General features: G+C 41.5%; 1 protein-coding gene across 11 annotated transcripts in view; it reads left to right on the top strand.

Annotated features, from left to right (window-relative positions):
* The window catches only part of LOC140197591 (sorbin and SH3 domain-containing protein 2-like), a 369,773-nt gene that overhangs the window by 279,192 nt on the left and 67,067 nt on the right, over positions 1–23,514 (top strand). For 10 of the 11 annotated variants that reach the window (XM_072257764.1, XM_072257760.1, XM_072257763.1 and 7 more), the window contains 2 exons: positions 22,144–22,227; positions 23,275–23,340. The exons of the other annotated variant lie outside the window; for it this stretch is intronic. In XM_072257764.1, coding sequence (XP_072113865.1) covers positions 22,144–22,227; positions 23,275–23,340 — 150 coding nt within the window. The remainder of the gene's footprint in view (positions 1–22,143; positions 22,228–23,274; positions 23,341–23,514) is intronic. 11 annotated transcript variants of the gene reach the window in all.

Raw genomic sequence — 23,514 nt, 5'->3', positions numbered from 1 at the left:
CAGACTGATGGTTGAGGAGTAATAACTGTTCCTGAACCTAGTGGTATGGTTCCTGAGGCTCCGGTACCATCTTCCTGATGTCAGCAGCAAGAAGCAAGCATGACCTGTGTGGTAGGAGTCCTTAATGATGGATGCTGCTTTCTTGCTCAACGGTGTTGCCAGTTTTTTTCTGCAACTCTCAGTTGCGTTTGATATCTTGGCTGTAAGTTACCAGTTCAAAATATTTCGTCTGGTTTCATCTGGACAGGGTCAGTTCATTTGATTTGGATTTGCCATATCACCAGTTAATTCTAAGCAAATATTTGCATCAAGATTGTCTTAAAGTGAATCCAATATTGTATGGATGTATTGTATGCCAGTGGGTCATGTTTGAGCATTCTGTTAATTTTTTGCAAAATAGTGCTTCTTAAGAACCTTAAGTGACCTCGTGTGTCCAACTGAGGTAAATCAATTCAATTGAACAATACATATTTATCAAAATTAATTTTAAAAAAACATAATTTAGAAATGGAAAGTAGAGTTGGATATCGCCAGGTCAAAGTCAAGCTTATTGTTTACATGTAGAGGAACTCAGCAGGTCAGGCAGCATTTATGAAAAGGAGCGAAATCCTTCATTAGGATTGGAAAGGAGAAGGAATGCACAAGTACTTTTCTGCATAGGTGCAATGAAAAACTGCAGCAGTATCATTGGCACAAAGCATTAGGAACTCATTATTCGCAAGAAAAAAACATGAATTAAATATAACAAGAACCTACACAACTTGAACAAAAAAGACAAAGTCTGTTGTAGTGCTAAATGATTGAAGTGCTCATGGTGTTGTTTTATGAAGTGGTGATCAGAGTTGTACAGGTTGATTGAAGAACCAGATAATTGAAGGGCTTTGACCATGTGTGCATCAATTGAAATCATCTGCTGTAAATTTACAATAAAGAATTAATACACACCTTTAACTGTACAGTTACAATGATTGCTGATCTTGAGGGAAATCACTAAACAGCCATTTCAACAAAATAAGACAGAAAATTAAGCAAATAATTTACATGCACAAGTAGGCAAGGCCTGGAAAAATATATGGTCCTAATGCAGGTGCACAGGACTAGTGCAGACAGGTAAAAAAGTCAGCATGGACATGGATCTTGTTTCTGTGCTATACAATTCAATGACTCAGTTAGCATTTAAACAAGGATTTATTGGTTAGATGATAAATTCTTCAATAATCAGCTTGGAATGAGCATAAACTGAGCAGAGAGACTAAATTTCAGTTGTTTGTGGATTTACTTGATTTGTGGTTTCCATTTATTATCATAGAAGAATGCATCTCATCTCAGCAAGTAAACAGGCCATTTTCAGGAAATAATGTCCATCTGTATTTTAGAGGAGAATGAAATACTGTGTATATTACTCATAATTCATTCATTCCTCTGGAAAAATTAGCGATGAAATTATCGATGATTTCTCAAATGCAGGTGAAAAGCACTTACCACCCACATCAACAACCTTAAAAGTGATCAAATCTTTGGCAGCTGCAAAGAATTGCCTCTAAATATGCAAAAATGCAGTATGTTGTGAGTTGCTGTGAGTAATTTGTACCTAAAATATTCTCTGTGTGATTGCTCTTTAAGAGCAGCCATTGTTGCAATCAGCTCTGTGGTGATCCATGAGTTTGGGATGATAACACTATTGAAACCTAGATGGTGCACCAATTAATGAATTTCCTACCAGTAGCAGTTATCTGACATGGACTGATGTTTCTTATTCTCTTTTTAAATGCTCAGTCATGGATGCATGTTACCTACATAAAGTATGCTTAATACCTTTTGAATGCCAATGCAGAGGTGAAGATGTTTGCAATAGACTGCTTCTCTTTCTTTTTCCCACTCTGCAACGAAATGGAAAATCGGTGTCACACCTGTAACTATCAGTGAAGAGGAATTCAATAAAAAAAATGGAGGAGTACATTTATACAATGGATCCAGAAAATAACCTGCTCCAAGATAAGATAAAGCAATTGTAAAAAAGTATACCCTCTTATCTCTCAATGAAGGGCTGAATGCTTATACCTTAGAGCTGGATATTGTCATCCATACATCATTGGAATAATGAGGATTGCCTGGATGTTTTCATCACCTATGATTTATTGCAAGATGGTTTCTATGTATAGAAGACAGTGTTCAGGACATTGTGAAGTCCAGGCAGCTGTATGTTGTAGTGTCGGCCAGTCGTAGATAAGTAAGGATTACATGCTAATCTAAACCCCTCTCATTTGGATCAAATTAGAGATCTTTGTTGTTATCCTCCACAGATGTGCTGCTGCGATGCACTCTCTCTGCAATATCCCATAATGCATTGATATTCTTCATACCAAAAGTCTGAGAGCCAATATCTCTGACTTGAATTGTGAGCACTCCTTTCACTGGTGTGAAACAATATGGGAATATTGTGCCCAGCTATTACCAATAAATGATTTTAAGATGCAAGCTGGCATGGAATTCAGCTGCATTAATTGTCTGTGCTCCATAAACTGAAGGAAATGAGGATCTTAAATGGATTTTTTGCATCTGTATTTTATTGGGAGACATTTACAGTGTCTATAGAAGTGAGCCAAAGCATCAGTGATGTCATGGACTGTATACAGAGTACAGAGGAAGAGGTGTTTGCTGTCTTGAGGAAAACTAAAGTGGATAAATCCCCAGGGCCTGACAAGGTGTTCCCATGGACCTTGTGGGAGGCAAGTGAAAAAATTACAGAGGCCCCAGTAGAGATATTTAAAACATCTGTCGCCAGGTTGAGGTACTGGAGGATTAGAGGATAACTGTGTCATGCCGTTGTTTAAGAAAGATAAGATAAAAATAAGCCAGAAAATGATAAGTCGGTGAGCCTGACATTAGTAGTGGGAAAATTATTGGAAGGTTTTCTAAGGTACTGGATATATGAGTATTTGGATAGACGGACTGATTAGGAATAATCAGCATAACTTTGTGCATGGTAGGTTGTGTCTAATCAATCTCATAGTTTTTCAAGGAAGTTACCAGGAAAGTCCACGGAGGCGAGGCAGTGGATGTTATCTACATGGACTTTAGCAAGGCCTTTGACAAGGTCCCACATGGCAGGTTGGTCAAGAAGGTTCAGTCATTTGAAATTCAAGATGAGGTAGTGAATTGAACATTGGCTTTGCAGGAGAAGACTGTATGTGGTAGTATGTGCTCGTCTCTCTGACTGGAGGCCTGTGACTAGTGGAGTGTTGCAGAGAACGGTACTGGATCCATTATTGTTTGTCATCCCGTTCAATGATCTGGATGAGAATGTGGCAAACTGGATCAGCAAATTAGTAGATGACAACTAGAATGAGGGGTGTTGTGGACAGCGAGGAAGATTATCAAAGCTTACAGTAGGATCTGGACCAGCTGGAAAAATGGACTGAAAAATAGCAGGTGGAATTTAATGCAGACAAGTGTGAGATGTTGCACTTTGGGAGGACAAACAGGTTAGGACTTGCATGGTGAGCACTAAGACTGAGGAAGAACAGAGGGATCTGGGAGTACAGATGCCTAATTCCTTGAAAGAGGCATCATAGGTAGGTAGTGTCGTAAAGAAAGCTTTTGGAACATTGGCCTTCATAAATCAAAGTATTGAGTACAGGATATTATGTTGGGATGTTATGTTCAAAATGTACAGTACATACAAAAAGTTTTGGAAATTTTCATGTTTTGTTGTTTTACAACATTGAACCACAGTGGATTTAATTTGGCTTCTTTTGACACTGATCAACAGAAAAAGACTCTTGTGTTAAAGTGAAAACAGGTCTTTACAAACTGATCTAAATTAATTACAACTATAAAACACAAAATAATTGATTGCAAGTCAGTATTTAGTAGATGCACCTTTGGCAGCAATTACAGCCTTAAGTCTGTGTGGATTGTTCTCTATCAGCTTTGCACATCTAGACACTACAGTTTATACCCATTCTTTACAAAACTGCTCAAGCTCTGTCAGATTGTATGAGAATCGTGAGTAAACAGCTGTTTTCAAGTTCTGCCACAGATCCTCAACTGGATCGAGGTCTGGACTCTGACTTGGCCACTCCAAGACATTAACTTTGTTTTTAAGCCATTCCTGTGTAACTTTGGCTTTATGCTTGGGATCATTGTCTTTCTGGAAAACAAATCTTTTCCCAAGTTTCAGTTCTCTTGCAAATTGCATAAGGTTTTCCTCTAGGATTTCCCTGTATTTACTGCATTCATTTATCCTCTACCTTCATAATCCTTCCAGGACCTGCTGCAGTGAAGCATCCCACAGCATGACAAAGCCACTACCATGCCTCATGGTAGGGAAGGTGAATTTTTGATGATGTGTTTTTTTGGCTTATACCAAACATAGCGTTTAGTCTAATGGCCAAATAGCTCAATTTTGGTTTCATCAGACCATAGAACCTTCTTCCAGCAGACTTCAAAGTCTCCCACAAGCCTTCTGGCAAACTCTAGCTGAGATTTCATGTAAGTTTTTTTCCAACAGTAGCTTTCTCTTTGCCACTCTCCCATAAAACTGCGACTGGTGAAGCACCTGCACAGCAGTTACTGTATCTCCCATCTCAGCCACTGAAGCTTGTAACTCTTCCAGAGTTGTTGTAGGTCTCTTGGTGGCCTCCCTCACTAGTCCCCTTTTTGCACGGTAGGCAGATTTACAGCTGTACCATATTCTTTTCATTTCTTGGACTGTGCTCCAAGGGATATACAGTGACTTGTAAATTTTCTTGTATCCACCTCTTGTGTTTTTCAATAACTTTTTCACAGAGTAGCTTGGAGCATTCTTTTGTCTTCATGGTGTAGTTTTTGCTTGGATACTGACTCACCAGCAGTTGGACCTTTCCAGATACAGGTGTATTTTTACTACAATCAATTGAAACACCTTGACTGCGCACAGTGATTTCCATTTAACTAATTATGTGACTTCTAAAACTAATTAACTGCACCAGTGATTATTTGGTATGTCATATGGGGGGGGGGTGGTGAATATTTCATGCAATCAATTATTTTTCTGTTTCGTATTTGTAATTAATTTAGATCACTTTTTCAAAATCTGTTTTCATTTTGACACGAGTCTTTTTTTTGTTGATCAGGTCAAAAAAGCCAAATTAAATCCACTGTGATTGAATGTTGTAAAACAATAAAATGTGAAAACTTCCAGGGGGTGGGGTGCTGAGTACTTTTTATAGGCACTGCATAAGATGTTTGTGCATCTAATTTGAGGCTTTTCATACCAGGACAAGGGAGATGTCCTCCTCTTTTAAAGAAAGGGGCTTCCCTTCCTCCACCATCAACTCTGCTCTCAAATGCATCTCCCTCATTTCATGCACATCTACTCTCACTCCATCCTCCCGCCACCCCACTAAGAACAGGGTTCCCCTTGTCCTCACCTACCACCCCACCAGCCTCCAGGTCCAACATATTATTCTCTGTAACTTCCGCCACCTCCAATGGGATCCCACCACTAAGCACATCTTTCCCTCCCCCCCCACCCCTGCTTTCCACAGGGATCGCTCCCTACGCGACTCCCTTGTGCATTCGTTCCCCCCCCATCCCTCCCCACCGATCTCCCTCCTGGCACTTATCCTTGTAAGCGGAACAAGTGCTACACATGCCCTTACACTTCCTCCCTTACCACCATTCAGGGTCCCAGACAGTCCTTCCAGGTGAGGCGACACTTCACCTGTGAGTTGGCTGGGGTGATATACTGCGTCCGGTGCTCCCGATGTGGCCTTTTATATATTGGTGAGACTCAACGCAGGCTGGGGGACCATTTTGCTGTACACCTACACTCTGTCCGCCAGAGAAAGCAGGATCTCCCAGTGGCCACACATTTTAATTCCACGTCCCATTCCCATTCTGATATGTCTATCCACGGCCTCCTCTACTGTAAAGATGAAGCCACACTCAGGTTGGAGGAACAACACCTTATATTCCGTCTGGGTGGCCTCGAACCTGATGGCATGAACATTGACTTCTCAAACTTCCGCTAATGCCCACCTCCCCCTCGTACCTCATCCGCTATTTATTTATATACACACATTCTTTCTCTCTCTCTCTCTCTCTCTCTCTCTCCTTTTTCTCCCTCTGTCCCTCTGACTATACCCCTTGCCCATCCTCTGGGTTCCCCCCCCTTTTCTTTCTCCCTAGGCCTCCTGTCCCATGATCCTCTCATATCCCTTTTGCCAATCAACTGTCCAGCTCTCGGCTCCATCCCTCCCCCTCCTGTCTTCTCCTATCATTTTGGATCTCCCCCTCCCCCTCCCACTTTCAAATCTCTTACTAGCTCTTCTTTCAGTTAGTCCTGATGAAGGGTCTCGGCCTGAAATGTCGACTGTACCTCTTCCTAGAGATGCTACCTGGCCTGCTGCGTTCACCAGCAACTTTGATGTGTGTTGCTTGAACTTACAGCATCTGCAGATTTCCTCGTGTTGGAGTATTGTTTGTAGTTTTGGTCACCTAGCTACAGGAAAACTGTAAATAAGATTGAAAGAGTGCAGAGAAAATGTACAAGGGTGATGCTAGGATTTAACAGCCTGAGTTAGAGAAAAAGGTTGAATAAGTTAGGACTTATTCCCCAGAATACAGAAGGTTGAGGGGAGTTTTGATAGAGGTATTCAAAATTATGAGGGGTGCAGATAGGGTAAATGCAAGCAGGGTTTTTCCACTGAGGTTGGGTGAAACTAGAACTGGAGGTCATGGTTTAAGGGTGCAAGGTGAAATATAAAACTGACCACGAGGGGGAAACTTCTTCACTCAGAGGGTGATGAGAGTGTGGAACAAGCTGCCAGCGCAAGCGGTGGATGTTGTTTGATTTCAACATTTAAGAGACGTTTGGGTAGAAACATGGATGGGACAGGTATGAAGGGCTATGGTCTGGGTGCAGGTTAAAGGGACTTGGCTAATGAGTAGTTCGGTATGGACGAGATGGGCCAAAGGGCCTGTTTCTATGATATAGTGTTTTATGACTCTGTTCTGGACAGTTTGACTACACGTACAGTACACAGAAATGTATGCATACATATAAACATGTTGCCCTGTGTCAGAACTTTCATTTCCTTACAGATGATCACAACTCTAATCAGCAAAGGTAATTGTTTTAAAAAGAATATGAGCTGAATATATTCTATTTTTCTGCATAACAGATTTAATTGTTCAATGCCTTTGTTTAACACAATGGAAATAATTCTTATCTGAAGCTCATCAGTGAACCTCTAATTTGGATTTCAATGCCAATCATTATTTTGTCAGTATTATTCATTTGATAGCTTGTAATTTTACAATGCTTCTCAGACTATTATCTCTGTCTCCAACTATTATCTATCTTGTGGAAAATCTCTGAGCACTGCACATGGTTGGGATTTGAATTTCTATTTCTTTTTGAGATGCCACATTGTAATGATTGATGCTGTAACACAAGTAGGTGTTAGCGATTCTCTGCTGACAGATTTTCTTATCCTTCAGCAAACACAGAAGAAAACACAAACAAAAGTTCTGCACAGTAATGAAGAAATAAATCCTTGTGCACAGAGCTGTTATAACATTCAAAGATTTGATCTTCATTTTGACACTCTTTTGGAGGCTCAGTTTTTTCTATTTGTATGCATTAACAGGCCGTTGCTTTCTCTCCCAGGATATTTGTAAGATTTAAAACTCATTGTTTTATGTTACTTTTGATTTATTTTAGAGGATTGTTCATGACTACATCGCCCATAGGAATAAACTTTTATTGGTTATATATATGACAGATTTATTAAGCAAGTTGCAGTCTGTGCAAAGAAGCAATATTAACAAAGACATTAGTCACAGTGTGCTCATTGAAATACCTCTAAGTGACTATAGTCTCTTTTCCTCCCATTGTATCCTGTTCACTGCAGGTTCCTTTCCTCCTTGTTTGAACTTCCTCTCACCTCCATACTTCATACACTTCTGCTCTTTGATCTTAAATTCTAATGACCAATTTCCTGAGTTACTTTACCCTTGTCCTTGGGAAATATATTTTATGTTTTATTCATTACTAGCACTTTTTCTTCTGCAGATTGAGCTGCTCCTTATCATTTATCTTGTTCACTTACTTTTTTTGCAGCCTGAGGTATTCCTTGAATGGGTCCCCCACACTAATTGTCTGGAATTCTGTCATGAGTGTCACTTGCTTCAGCGATGTGGTCTTTAGAATATTTCATTCCCTTCTTTCTCTCCATCTCTTAGTGGGTGTTTTACCTTTCCTGTTTCAAGTACCATACTTCGTCAGCATATTCCTCATAGATTTAATATATTTGTTCTGTTCCAGGCAATTTGTACATCACTAACATAACACCATGGTCCCACAGTCTAAGTTAGTGCCTAAACTTTCCATACTCTGCAAGTTTTAAATTGCACTTTGTTTCAGCGTATTCTTTGTAGTTGGTCTTCTAAATTGAATATCATGCTTCTTGATTGGTGGAAAGGCAGGTAGTGTTGAGGAAACAGGTAGGATGCAGAAGGACTTAGACAGATTAGGAGAATGGGCAAGAAAGTGGTAAATGAAACACAATGTTGGAAAATGCATGGTCATGAACATGTAGATATTAAGGAAGAGGATGTGCTGGAGCTTTTGGAAAGCATCAAGCTGGATAAGTCACAGGGAACAGAAGAGATGTGCCCCAGGCTACAGTGAGAGGTGAGGGAGGAGATTGCTGAGCCTCTGGCGATGATCTTTGTATCATTAATGGACACGGGAGAGGTTCCGGAGGATTGGAGGGTTGCAGATGTTGTTCCCTTATTCAAGGAAGGGAGTAGGGATAGCCCAGGAAATTATAGACCAGTGTGTCTTACTTCAGTGGTTGGTAAGTTGATGGAGAAGATCCTGAGAGGCAGGATTCATGAACATTTGGAGAGGTATAATATGATTAGGAATAGTCAGCATGGCTTTGTGAAAGGCGGGTCATGTCTTACAAGCCTGATAGAATTTTTTGAGGATGTGACTAAACACATTGAAGGGAGAGCAGCAGATGTAGTACGTATGGATTTCAGCAAGGCATTTCACAAGGTACCCCATGCAAGGCTTATTGAGAAAGTAAGGAGGCATGGGACCCAAGGGGATATTACTTTATGGATCCAGAACTGGCTTGCCCACAGAAGGCAAAGAGTGGTTGTAGACGGGTCATATTCTGCACGGAGGTCGGTGACCAGTGGTGTGCCTCAGGATCTGTACTGGGACCTGTACTCTTTGTAATTTTTATAAATGACCTGGATGAAGAAGAGGAGGGATGGGTTAGTAAATTTGCTGATGACACAAAGTTGGCGGTGTTGTAGATAGTGTGGAGGGCTGTCAGAGGTTACAGCGTGACATTGATAGGATGCAAAATTGGGCTGAAAAGTGGCAGATGGAGTTCAACCCAGATAAGTGTGAGGTGGTTCATCTTGGTAGGTCAAATATGATGGCAGAATATAGTATTAATGGTAAGACTCTTGGCCGTGTGAAGGATCAGAGGGATCTTGGCATCCGAGTCCGTAGGACACTTAAAACTGTTGCGCAGTTTGACTCTGTGGTTAGGAAGGCATACGGTGCATTGGCCTTCATCAATCATGAGATTGAGTTTAGGAGCCGAGAGGTGCTGTTGCAGCTATATAGGACCCTGGTCAGACCCCACTAGGAGTACTGTGCTCAATTCTGGTTACCTCACTACAGGAAGGATGTGGAAACCATAGAAAGGGTGCAGAGGAGATTTACAAGGATGTTGCCTGGATTGGGGAGCATGCCTTATGAGAATAGGTTGAGTGAACTTGGCCTTTTCTCCTTGGAGCGATGGAGGATGAGAGGTGACCTGATAGAGGAGTATAAGATGATGAGAGGCATTGATCGTGTGGAGAGTCAGAGGCTTTTTCCCAGGGCTGAAATGGCTAGCACAAGAGGGCACAGTTTTAAGGTGCTTGGAAGTAGGTACAGAGGAGATGTTAGAGGTAAGTTTTTTACACAGAGAGTGGTGAGTGCATAGAATGGGCAGCCGGCGACAGTGGTGGAGGCAGAGATATGATAGGGACTCCTTAAGAGACTCCTGGATAGGTACATGGAGCTTAGGAAACTAGAGGGCTATGGGTAACCCTAGGTAATTTCTACGGTAAGGACATGTTCGTCACAGCTTTGTGGGCTGAAGGACCTATATTATGCTGTAGGTTTCTATGTTTCTATGCACTTTGGTAGTAGAAATAAACATGCGGACTATTTTCTAAACGGGGAGAAAATCCAGGAATTTGAGATGCAGAGGGACTTGGGAGTCCTTGTGCAGAACACCCTAAAGGTTAACTTGCAGGTTGAGTGGGTGGTGAGGAAGGCAAATGCCATGTTAGCATTCATTTCGAGAGGTCTAGATTACAAGAGCAAGGATGTGATGCTGAGACTTTATACGAGGGGTGATTGATAAGTTCGTGGCCTAAGGTAGAAGGCGTCAATTTTAGAAAACCTAGCACATTGATTTTTCCTACATTTACACACTTAATCCAGTGGTTGTGGAGCATATGGATCTCTTCTTTGTAGAAGTCCGTGTCTTGGACCTTCAGAAAGTGGTCCACAGCAGGGGTGATTGATAAGTTTGTGGCCTAAAGTAGACGGAGATGAGAAGAAACTTCAAACTTTCTGCATTTTCAGTCAAAGAGTTGAAATGCACGTGCATGTAACGAGAGCTGTATAACTCATCTCCTTCTACCTTACACTTCTACAAAGAAGGGATCCGTATGCTCCATGACCGCTGGACTAAGTGTGTACATGTAGGAGGGGACTATATTGAAAAGTAAATGTGCTAAGTTTTCTAAAATTGACTCCTTCTACCTTGGGCCACAAACTTACCAATCACCCCTCGTAAGGCATTGGTGAGGGCTCACCTTGAGTATTGTGAACAGTTTTGGGCCCCTCATCTTAGAAATCATCTTAGATGTGCTGGCATTGGAGAGGGTCCAGAGGAGGTTCACAAGGATGATTCCAGGAAGGAAAGGGTTATCATACGAGGAACGTTTGATGGTTCTAGATCTGTACTCGCAGGAATTCAGAAGGATGAGGGGGGAATCTCATTGAAACCTTTCAAATGTTGGAAGGCCTAGACAGAGTAGATATGGAAAGGATGTTTCTCAAGGTGGGAGAGTCTAGGACAAAAGGGCACAGCCTCAGAATAGAGGGGTACCCTTTCAAAACAGAGCTGTGGAGAAATTTCTATCGCCAAAGTGGGGTGAATTTGTGAAACTTGTTGCCACATGCAGCTGTGGAGGCCAGGTCATTGGGTGTATTTAAGGCAGTGATTGACAGGTTCTTGATTGGACATGGCATCAAATGTTACGGGGAGAAGGCCGGGAACTGGGGTTGAGGAGGAGAAAAAAAAAGGATCAGACATGATTGAATGGCGAAGCAGACTCGATGGGCCAGATGGCCTAATTCTGCTCCTATGTCTTATGGTCTTGTTATGGTTAATTGAGGCTTTCTCAATTGAAGCAAACTCTGTTTCAGGATAACTAATGTAGCATTAAGGATGCATATTTGTGGTGCATTAGTGGCAGTCTACATTGCTGTGTGTGGAGCAGGTCATGTCTTACTGAGTTTTTCATGGAGGTGATGAAGGTAGTGATGTGGAAGTTGTCTACATGGATAAGACATTGGACAAGGTGGCTCTCATAATAGGCTCATTCAGAATATATGATGTGTGGCACCCATGAGGTATTGGTCATTTGGATTCAGAATTTGCTTGGGTAAGATTCAGAGGATAGTAGTCAATATGAACCATTCTAGCTGGAAGTCTAGTGCTGATGAGAAGTGCTACACAGAGATCGATACTGGGAGCTCCACTATTTGTAAGGTGTATATGTGGATGGATTGGTTAGTAAGTTCACAGATGATACCAAGATTGGTGGTGGTGTGGATTATGGAGAAGTTTACCTAAGGATAAAGCAGGACATACTGTCGATCAGTTGCAGATATGGATGGAGAATCTGACAAAGTATGAGTTGTTGCATTTTGGATGATCAAATGTAAAGGGACAGTATGCAGTTAATGTAGGACTATTACTATCATTGATGTTCAGAGAGAACTTGAGATCCCAGACTATAGCTCCCTGTTTGATAGGGTAGTAAAAGTGTGTGGTGTGCCTGTCTTTATTTGTGGAGGCACTGATTTCAAGAGTCAAGCTTTATAAAACTGTTAAGGTTGCACCTGAAGTCTTGCATTCAATTCAGCTTGGCCAGTTTTCAGAAAGTTTCGGTAGTTTTGCAGAGGATGCAAGAGTTTTACCAGGATGCTGCCTGGATTAGAAAGCAGGTGCTATGGGGAGAGGTAGGACTGGCTATGGTTCTTTTCTCTGAAGCAGTAGAGGCTGAGGGGAGATCTGTTGGAAGATTATGAGAGAGATAGATGGAGTAAAGAGTTGGCACCTTTTTCCCAGCGCCAAGACGTCTAATACTAGAAGTCGTGCATTTAAGCTGAAGGGGGTGAAGTTGAAAAGAGGTTTTTTGTTACAGTATGGTGGGTGCCTGGAATGTGCCGCCAGGGTTGATAGTGAAAGCAGAACTGATAGAGATACTTAAGAGAATCTTAGATACGCCCATGAGAATGGGGGAAGATCTGCTGTACTGTTCAATGTTCTATGCATTGGTTTTCTACAGGAGATGTCTAAATGGAATGTGATCACCAGTATGGTTGAATTAACCACAGGTAAAATAAAAGGAGAAGGTGCTGGAACATTCAACAGGGTAGGCAGTATCTGTAGAAAGTGAAACAGTTTCAGATCCTTGACACTTAATCAGAAATAGAACTAGGAAAGAGGGAACAACTTTCATGTTCGTATCTCTTTCAGTGGTCTAGTAGATAGTAGTTACTGTGTATCGCTAGGCATGAAAAACAAATTACCCCAAATTCCATGTGCTTTAATTTTGCCTTATCAACCTCTTATGTGGAACTTTTTCAAGTTCATCATGTCCATTGGTTCTTCCTCAACTATTCTACAAGGTATAATGTATCCTCAAAAAAAAAATGCAGGTGGTTTGTTAAGCAGGCGTTCTGTATTATCAGTTCATGCTGATTTTGTCTACTTTTGTTAGTGTTTTCCAAGTGTTCTACAATTGCCTCCTTTATTATAGATTCCAAGATTCTCGCCACTGCTGATATTTGGCTAGTGATCTGCGGTTTCTTGTTTTAGTTTTCCCCTTTTTTTTTAATGCTGGGGTTACATTTGTCACCTTTAAATCTGTAAGAACAGTTCCAGAGTTGAAAGAGTTCAGTTGACATGACCATCCCTGGGTTCTTCACCATCAATATCCTCCAGGTCACCACTGACCAGAAACTATACTGCTGTAGCAGATGAAAGGACTGGGTATGCTGTGGCAGGTGACTCAACTCTTGTCATCCCAATTCTTTCCACCACAAATAAGGAGTTCTAAAACCTTCCATTTGCCTGGATAGTTGTCTAGCATCAGCAACTCTACAGAAGATTGACACCTTCCACAACCGGCAGTCCGTTTGGTTTCACATCAACCACACTGAATGTTCCCATTGCTGCGCCATCCACAAAATGCAGTGCCATTTCTCAACCAGGCTACACTGACATCAGCTACCTAATTTAGAACTCCCACCACTGGAAGATCAAGGCTAACAGGTGCAGAGGAGTAATGCCATTTGTAGGTTCCTCTCCAAGCCATGCACCATCTTGACTTGGACATACACTATATTCATTCATTTAGGGTCTTAATCCTGGAAGTTCCTGCCCGAAAGCACCACTGAAGACCTTCACCAGAACAACAGCAGCAGTTCAAGAAGTTGGCTCTCCCCACTTTTCTCAAAGACATTTAGGAATAGACAATAAACATTTGCTTGGCCAGTGATGTCATGATTCTGTTGAATAATTAAGCACATTTGAGAGGCTAAGGAACCTCTGTTCTTCATTGACATGTTAGTATGTTATCTCTCAATCTTTCTAAAGGCAGCTGAATATGTCACTCATGTTTCTACATGTGGTGTCTAACTAGTTCAATATGGTTTCCATTTGTCCTAATTTATAAAAAAAAATAACTATGCTTTCTACATAGCACTTGGGCTGTCTGTACATTGTGAAAGAGATATGAGCAGATCTAGATATAATTTTAAAAAAGAACAAATTAACAAATGCATGTTGAGCATTTCACTTAGCTCTTGTGCTGCCAAATTTGCAAACAGAAGGATATCTTACAGACTGCAGATGCGGGAAACAAACAGTCCGCTGGAGGAATTCAGTGGGTAGAGCAGCATCCATGTTGGGGGGTTGGGGTGTGTGAAGGAAGAGTGGATGTTTGCAGTTAAAACCCTGCATCAATCCTAACACAGAGTTTTGACTAAAAATTAGTAATTCCTTCTTCCCACCGCGCCACCGTAGATGCTGCTCGACTTTGTAGATTTCCTCTGACAGATTGTTCTTTAGCCAAGTTTGTGTCACGTACACCACTGCGGCATTCTTCTCCTCCTACTTGGGAAGTTGGTGGTAGAAAAATGAGAGAGGGTGAAGAATGGAAAGTACACATCTCTGTCTCTATTTATGAATGCCTCTTAGACAGAATATCAGGAATGACAAAAGAAGTCTGCTACCATGAAACAAACTTGCTAATTTTGACTATATCTCTTGCCTCTCTGTGACTTAAAAATGCCATTATCTTTTCTCAGTTCCTCTGTCTCCACAGCATCTGTTTTCAGGATAAGGCTTTTCATTCTAGAATATGAGGGGTGATTGATAAGTTCGTGGCCTAAGGTAGAAGGAGTCAATTTTAGAAAACCTAGCACATTTATTTTTCAACATAGTCCCCTCCTACATTTACACACTTAGTCCAGTGGTCGTGGAGCATACAGATCCCTTCTTTGTAGAAGTGGTCCACAGCAAGGGTGATTGACAAGTTCATGGCCTAAAGTAGAAGGAGATGAGTTATTAACTTCAAACTTTCTGCATAATCACTCAAAGAGTTGAACTGCTCATGCATGTAACGAGAGCGTCTTGAACCTCTAGGTGGTCCACAGCAGGGGTGATTGATAAGTTTGTGGCCTAAGATAGGAGGAGATGAGTTATACAGCTCTTGTTACATGCACTTGCAGTTCAACTCTTTGAGTGAAAATGCAGAAAGTTTGAAGTTTCTCCTCATCTCCTTCTACTTTAGGCCACAAACTTATCAATCACCCCTGGTGTGGACCACTTTCTGTTCTCCTTCAAAGAAAGGAGATTCCCTTCCTCCACCATCAAAACTGTCCTCACTCGCATCTCTTCCATCTCACCAACATCTACCCTCACTCCATCTTCCCACTGCCACACAAGGGATAGTGTTCCACTTGTCTTCACCTACCACCCCATAAGCCTCCGCATCCAACACATATTTCTCTGTAACTTCCGTCATCTCCAACAGGATCCCACCACATCTTCCCTGCTACACTTGCCCCTACACCACCTTCCTCACTACCAATCAGGGCTCCAAACAGTCCTTCCAAGTGAGGCAACGATTCACCCATGAGTCTGTTGGAGTCATCTACTGTATCTGATGCTGGTGTGGCCTCCTGTATATTGGTGAGAACCAACGTAGATTAGGAGACTGCTTCTTTGAGTACCTTCACTCCATCTGTCTCAAAAAGCGGGATTTCCCAGTGGCCACCCATTTCAATCTACTTCTCATTCCCATTCCAACATGTCAGTCCATGGCCTTCCCTACTGCCGCAATGTGGCCACGCTCAGGTTCGAGGAACAACACCTTAATTCCATGTGGATAGCCTCCAATTTGATGACATGAACATCGATTTCTCGAAGTTCTGGTAATTACCCTCCCCCCCCCTTCACCATTCATGTTTCCCTCTTATACCTTCTCTTCTTACCTGCCCATCGCCCTCTGGTGCTCCTCCCCTTCCTTCCATGGTCTCCTGACCTCTCATATCAGATTCCTTCTTCTCCAGCCCTTATCTCCTGCACCAATCAACTTCCAAACTCATTCCCTCCCCTCTTCTGGTTTCATTATCAGCTGCCACCATGTACTTCCTTCCCTCCCCCCACCTTTTTATTCTGATTTCTTTCCCTCTTTCCAGTATAGACGAAGGGTCTCGGCACGAAACGTTGACTGTTTACTCTTTTTCCTAGATGGTGCCTGACCTGCTGAGTTCCTCCGGCATTTTGTGTGTGTTGCTTTGGATTTCCAGCATCTACAGGTTTTCTCGTTACTGATACTGGTACTCCGATTGAAGTTTGACCATGTAACCTTAGTGCTACTAAACTAATTTCTTGTTGGACAAAATAATATATCTAACAACTCTTACTCTCAATATACAGTATAATGTCATGATGAACAAGAAAATAAAGTACTTGATTCTCGTCCCAGCTCACCACAAATCTTTCAGTACACTTCATGTTTAATAATTTGGTTTGAAAAGTGGGAATACTTGTGTGAACAGCCTTAAAAATTCCCTTCAATGTAAAATTTCCTCATCCTACAGCTAAAAATAACTGAATCAATTGGTTGCCTATTTAGTTGGACTTTTCGTGCAATGTATCGTTTACTCTGAGTCTTGGAACATCCTGGGAACAAATTTCTTAAAGTGTATGTGTCAAGGAAATGTCTCTTGAAGGATGGTACTGGATTGGACATTAAGGAGAGAGCTTTTTGAGTAATTTATATTTTGGGTTAAGTTCTATTTTAAAATGATGTTGTTAGCTCAAATGCCTTTAAGGAATAAAAAGTTAAAAATTCAAAGGGTCCAATATCCTAGCAGGCAGGTTTAACAGAGCCATGTTAGGGAGGGTTTAAACTAATTTGGCAGGGGGATGAGAATCGGAGTGATAGGGCTGAGGAAGGGGAAAACAGAAATAAATCAAAAATAGAGTGCAACGGAGATGATAGAAAGAACAGGCAGGAGATGAGGCATAATCACAGCCAGTGGAATGAGTTATAGGGCAATAGAGGCATGGTACAATTAAAACAGAAAGCGACAAATACTGGACTCAAAGTGTTGTATTTGAATGCATGCAGCATAAGAAATAAAATGGATGATCTTGAAATTCAGCTACAGATTGGCAAGTATGACGTTGTGGCTATCTCTGAAACTTGGCAAAAGGATGGCTGCCATTGGGAGTTGAATGCCCAAGGATATATGATGTATCAGAAAGATAGGTTAGTAGGCAGAGAGGGGGTGGTGTGGCCCTGTGTATAAGAAATAATATTAAATCATTAGAAAGGGATGACATAGGATTGAAAGTGTGGAGTCTCTATGGGTTGAGTTAAGAAATGGCAAGGGTAAAAGGACCCTAATGGCAGTTGTATACAGGCCTCCAAACAGCAGCCAGGATGTGGATTACAAATTACAGCAGGATATAGAAAAGGCGTGTCAGAAGGGCAATGTCATGATAATCGTTGGGGATTTTAACATGAAAGTGGATTGGGAAAACCAGGCCAGTAATAGACCTCAAGAGAGAGAATTTGTAGAATGTCTAAGGGATGGCTTTTGAGAACAGCTTGTTGTTGAGCCCACTAGGGGATCGCTGTGCTGGATTGGGTGTTGTGCAATGATCCGGTGATAATAAGAGAGCTTAAGGTTAAGGAATCCTTAGGGAACAGTGATCACAATATGATCGCGTTCACTTTGAAATTTGAGAAGGAGAAACTAAATTCCAGTGTGTAGGTATTTCAGTGGAATAAAGGAAATTACAATGGCATGAGAGGGGAACTGGCCAAGGTTGATTGGAAAGGGACACTAGCAGGAAGGACAGCAGAGCAGCAATGGCTGGAGTTTCTGCAAAAAATGAGGGAAGTGCAAGACAGATATATTCCAAATAAGAAATTTTCGAATGAAAGGAGGACACTACCGTGGCTGGCAAGTGAAGTCAGAGGCAAAGTAAAAGCAAAAGTGGTTGGGTAGTTGTTGGAATTGATTGTTAAGGATGAGATTACGGAACACCTGGAGGCACATGGAAAGATAGGCAAAGCCAGCATGGTTTCCTGAAAGGAAAATCCTGCCTGACTAACTTACTGCAATTTTTTGCGGAAATTACAAGCAGGGTAGACAAAGAAGATGTAGTAGATATGGTGTACTTGCATTTTCAGAAGGCCTTTGACAAGGTGCCGCACATGAGGCTGCTTAACAAGATAAGAGCCCATGGAATTACAGGATGGGTAGAGCATTGGCTGATTGGCAGAAAAAAGAGAGTGAGAATAAAGAGATCCTATTCTGGCTGGCTGCTGGTTACCAGTGGAGTTCCACAGGGGATGGTGTTAGGACCGCTGCTTTTTACAATGTATGTCAATGATTTGGATTATGGGATTAATGGATTTGTGGCTAAATTTACCGATGATACAAAGATAGGTGGAGGAACTGGTTGTGTTGAGGAAACAGAGAGCCTGCATAGAGTCTTGGATAGTTTAGGGGCATGGGCAAAGATGTGGCAAGTGAAATACAATGTTGGAAAGTGTATGGTCATGCACTTTGGTGGAAGAAATAAATGGGCAAACTATTATTTATTTGGGGAGAGAATTCAAAATGCAGAGGTGCAAAGGGACTTGGGAGTCCTTGTGCAGGATACCCTAAAGGTTAACCTCCAGGTTGAGTCGGTGTTTTTTTTTATTAAATGCAATCGTGAACAAGAGCCAGATCGGAAATGCTGATCATGTCAATTAGTTCCCAAAGAGAACTTTGATAGGCCAATCAGATGGTTCACCGCTGCTCAGCAATAGAACACAAAAAAATCATATGTAGAATTAAAAAATAGTAGAAATACTGGAGTCATGATGATCATGATGAAGTCTGCTGGAGAGAGACATCTATACACATGCTGTCCTCCATAATTCAAAGAGATTGAAGGATAAGGTTGCAGGGTGACAAAACGTGGCAGGAGCACTTGGAACTAACAACTAATTCCTACCAGGAGAAAACAGCACCTGTTGAAGAAGGCAAATGCAATGTCGGCATCCATTTCTAGAGGTGTAGAATATAAGAACAAGGATATGATGTTGAGGCTTTATAAGGCACTCACGAGACCATACTTGAAGTATTGTGTGCAGTTTTGGGCTCCTTCTTTTAGAAAGGGTATCCTGATATTGGAGAGGGTTCAAAGAAGATTCACGAGAATGATTCCAGGAATCAGAATCAGGTTTATTATCACTGGCATGTGACATGAAATTTGTTAACTTAGCAGCAGCAGTTCAATGCAATACATAATCTAGCAGAGAGAAAAAAATAAATTAAAGAAAACATAATAAATAAACAAGTAAATCAATTACGTGTATTGAATAGATTTTTTAAAATGTGCAAAAAACAGAAATACAGTATATTTTAAAAAAAGTGAGGTGGTGTCCAAAGCTTCAAAGTCCATTTAGGAATCGGATGGCAGAGGGGAAAAAGCTGTTCCTGAATCACTGAGTGTGTGCCTTCAGGCTTCTGTACCTCCTACCTGATGGTAACAGTGAGAAAATGGCATGCCCTGGGTGCTGGAGGTCCTTAATAATGGATGCTGCCTTTCTGAGACACTGCTCCCTGAAGATGTCCTGGGTACTTTGTAGGTTAGTGCCCAAGATGGAGCTGACTAGATTTACAACTTTCTGCAGCTTCTTGCAGTCCTGTACAGTAGCCCCTCCATACCAGACAGTGATGCAGCCTGTCAGAATGTTCTCCACGTACAACTATAGAAGTTTTTGAGTATATTTGTTGACATGCCAAATCTCTTCAAACTCCTAATAAAGTATAGCCACTATGTTGCCTTCTTTATGACTACATCGATATGGTAGGACTAGGTTAGATCCTCAGAGATCTTGACACCGAGAAACTTGAAGCTGTTCACTCTCTCCACTTCTTATCCCTCTATGAGGATTGGTATGTGTTCCTTCGTCTTACCCTTCCTGAAGTCCACAATCAACTCTTTCGTCTTACTGACGTTGAGTGCCAGGTTGTTGCTGTGGCACCATTCCACTAGTTGGCATATCTCACTCCTGTACACCCTCGTCACCACCTGAAATTGTACCAACAATGGTTGTATCGTCAGCACATTTGTAGATGGTAATTGAGCTATGCCTAGCCACACAGTCATGTGTATACAGAGAGTAGAGCAGTGGGCTAAGCACACATCCCTGAGGTGTGCCAGTGTTGATTGTCAGCGAGGAGGATATGTTATCACCAATCCGCACAGACTGTGGTCTTCTGGTTAGGAAGTCAAGGATCCAATTGCAGAGGGAGGTACAGAGGCCCAGGTTCTGCAACTTCTCAATCATGATTGTGGGAATGATGATATTAAATGCTGAGCTATAGTCGATGAACAGCATCCTGACATTTGTGTTTGTGTTGTCTAGGTGGTCTAAAGCCGTGTGGAGAGCCATTGAGATTGCATCTGCCATTGACCTATTGTGGCGATAGGCAAATTGCAAAGGGTCCAAGTCCTTGCTGAGGCAGGAGTTCAGTCTAGTCATAATCAACCTCTCAAAGCATTTCATCACTGTCAATGTGAGTGCTACCGTGCGATAGTCATTAAGGCAGCCCACATTATTCTTCTTAGGCACTGATATAACTGTTGCCTCTTTGAAGCAAGTGGGAACTTCTGCCCATAGCAGTGAGAGGTTGAAAATGACCTTGAATACTCCCACTAGTTGGTTGGCACAGAGTGAAAGGGTTACCGTATGCGGAATGTCTGGCAGTTCTTGGGCTGTATTCTCTGGAGTTCAGGAGAATGAGGGGGGGATCTCATAGAAACATTCCAAATGTTAAAAGGCCTGAACGGATTAGATATGGCAAAGTTATTTCCCATGGTAGGGGAGTCTAGGACAAGAGGGCACAACTTCAGGATTGAAGGACGTCCATTTAGAACAGAGATGCGGAGAAATTATCTTAGAGGGTGGTAAATCTGTTGCCACGAGTGGCTGTGGAGGCCAAGTCATTGGGTGTATTTAGGTAGAGATAGATAGGTTCTTGATTAGCCAAGGCATCAAAAGTTATGGGGAGAAGGCAGGGGAGTGGGGATGACTGGAAGAATTCGATCAGCCTATGATTGAATGGTGGAGCATATTCGATGGACCGAATGGCCTACTTCTGCTGCTATATCTTATGGTCTTAAATGCTATCACATACTACCCTGAGATTCATTTTCTTGCAGGCATTCACAATAAAATAAGGAAATGCAGCAGAATCAGTGAAAAACTACACACAAAGACTAACAAACGACCAACGTGCAAAAGAATAAAAACTGCGTAAATACGAGTCAAACAAACACACACAAATAAGTAAACAATACTGAACACATGTTGTAGAATCCTTGAAAGTGACTCCATAGGTTGTGGAATCAGTTCAGTGTTGAAGTGAGTTAAGTTATCCACGCTGGTCCAGGAGGCTAATGGTTGAATAGTATTTACTGTTCCTGAACCTGGTGATGTGGGATCTCAGGCTCCTGTATGTCCTCCTCAATACCAGCAGCAAGAAGAAAGCATGGCTTGGACAGTCGGGGTCCTTGAGGGATGCTGCTTTCTTATGGTAGTGATCCTTGTAGATGTGCTTAATAGTGGGGAGGGCTTTTCCTGTGATGGACTGGGCTGTATCCACTACTTTTGCAAATAGGTTGCAAATTGTGAATGTATACCATAGCTTCCATTGTTGCATGATAATTCATTGCCCTCAACCCATTGAACATGTGTTGGTAATTTGTTGGTTGCATATTTCAGCAAAATTCATCGGTCATTCCACTGGGCTGTTTGATAGGAAACTGCTTTTCATGTCATTGCTTGAAAGTGAGTTAGTCTGTCCTTGGCATTTGCTGCCATCTGCTGCCTGCTTGTGAACAATCCAAGATTCCCACCGTATTTTTGAGAATAAGCTATGCTCCATTTTGTCAACATCCACCTCTTAGGTGGAGAGAAACAGAATTTCAGCATTGATACAAACCTAAAACACTGAATATTGGCTGTCCAAAATGAAATATGTGATTGTTTAAAAGAAAAATTACCATATTAAAGAATTCACAACAAAATGGCATAATTTAACCCCTTATTAGTTTAACCCGAATTTGGTTTTGATTCACATTTTGTTTCTGTATGCCGAGGTTTAAATTGTTGTGATTTGACATTCCCGTTCATTTTGTTTAGTTCTCCTTTTCCTTCCCTCTTTTTTTTCCCACCTTTCACCTTCTGCTTCAGAGTGGGCGAATAAACCCAGATGAAATAGATTTAGAAAACGAGCCTTGGTATAAATTCTTTTCAGAGCTGGAGTTTGGATGCCCGGTAAGTGAGGCCTAGCATGATGTGACCAACATTTCTTAAGTAGTTACTTAAAATTCTTATTCATTGCAAAGTGGCAGATTGTATGCACTTTTTAAAGAATGATTGTTGTGTTAATGTGAATCCCTAATTTATAATTAATATAAAGTAGATTCAAAGTCTTTTCTGTAGTTATGGGACTCCACGGTATCATAGCAGTTAGCGCAACGCTATTACAACTCGGGGCGTCGGAGTGTCGGTGTTCAATCATGGCATCCTCTGTAAGGAGTTTGTATGTTCTCTCCATGGAATGCATGGCTTTTCTCTGGGTGCCTTTATTTCCTCACAGTCCAAGGACATATTGGTTAGTGGGTTAATTGGTCATTGTAAATTGTCCTGTGATTAGGCTGTGGCTAAACTGGAGGTTGCCGGAGATTGCTAGGTGGAATGGCTCAAAGGGTGAGAAGGGCCTATTCCATGCTGTATCTCTAAATTAAAGTAAAGTAAGAAATAATCTTATAAACTGGGAGGCAGAAGCTCCACTGATTACTCTCTTGTCTGTGTCTGAATATTTGAATTGATTTTGTTTGGATCTACTCCATGATTGCCAACTAATAGGGGTTGTCATGGGAACAGATTATAAATAATTAAATTGCAGCACTATCTATGGCTGCAATACAATATCCAACATTGAATTTACTAATAATCTCAAATGCCTTGAGAGACTTCTTTCATTATTCATGTTCACATGATCAGGTAAAGCTTGCTATTAATTAATGCAATTTCCTAACCAATTACTTCAGCCAAAGACTTACTTATCTGTACTGTGTACCTCATTTGGCCAGTTGAATAATCCCCATTTATAAAATTTCTTCTGCCACTTTTACTGTATCCTTGTGTAGATTGTTCATCGCTTCCAATCTTCATTCTCATTCTGTTGTCATTTCTGTGTTTATAATCTGTCAAATTCACCTGAGCTATCTAACCATGTCAACTTTTCCATATGTCGTGTCCCCTGATGCCATTTGGCTTTGCTCCAAACCTCTTCACCTCTGCCTGTGTTGCCATCAGCCTCCTAAAAAGCTCTTGGATTATCTGCCAGAAAGTTCTCCCCATATTTCGCCTGAAAGCATGAAGGTAACAACTGATTCTTTATCCTCAACATACTATACTTTGCTGTCATAGTTTTTAGAATCATTATTGTAATGACTAATACCATGACCTGCAGGACATATGATTTCCAGTTAACTAGCGTCCTTGCATCCTCGCTTTGGTTGAGGGTTTTCTGTCATTTATTGCTGCTGCAAATTA

This window comes from Mobula birostris, chromosome 5 (genome assembly GCF_030028105.1).
Source record: "Mobula birostris isolate sMobBir1 chromosome 5, sMobBir1.hap1, whole genome shotgun sequence".
In the NCBI taxonomy this organism is placed as follows: Eukaryota; Metazoa; Chordata; class Chondrichthyes; order Myliobatiformes; family Myliobatidae; genus Mobula; species Mobula birostris.
This window is presented reverse-complemented; position numbering and strand designations above follow the sequence as displayed.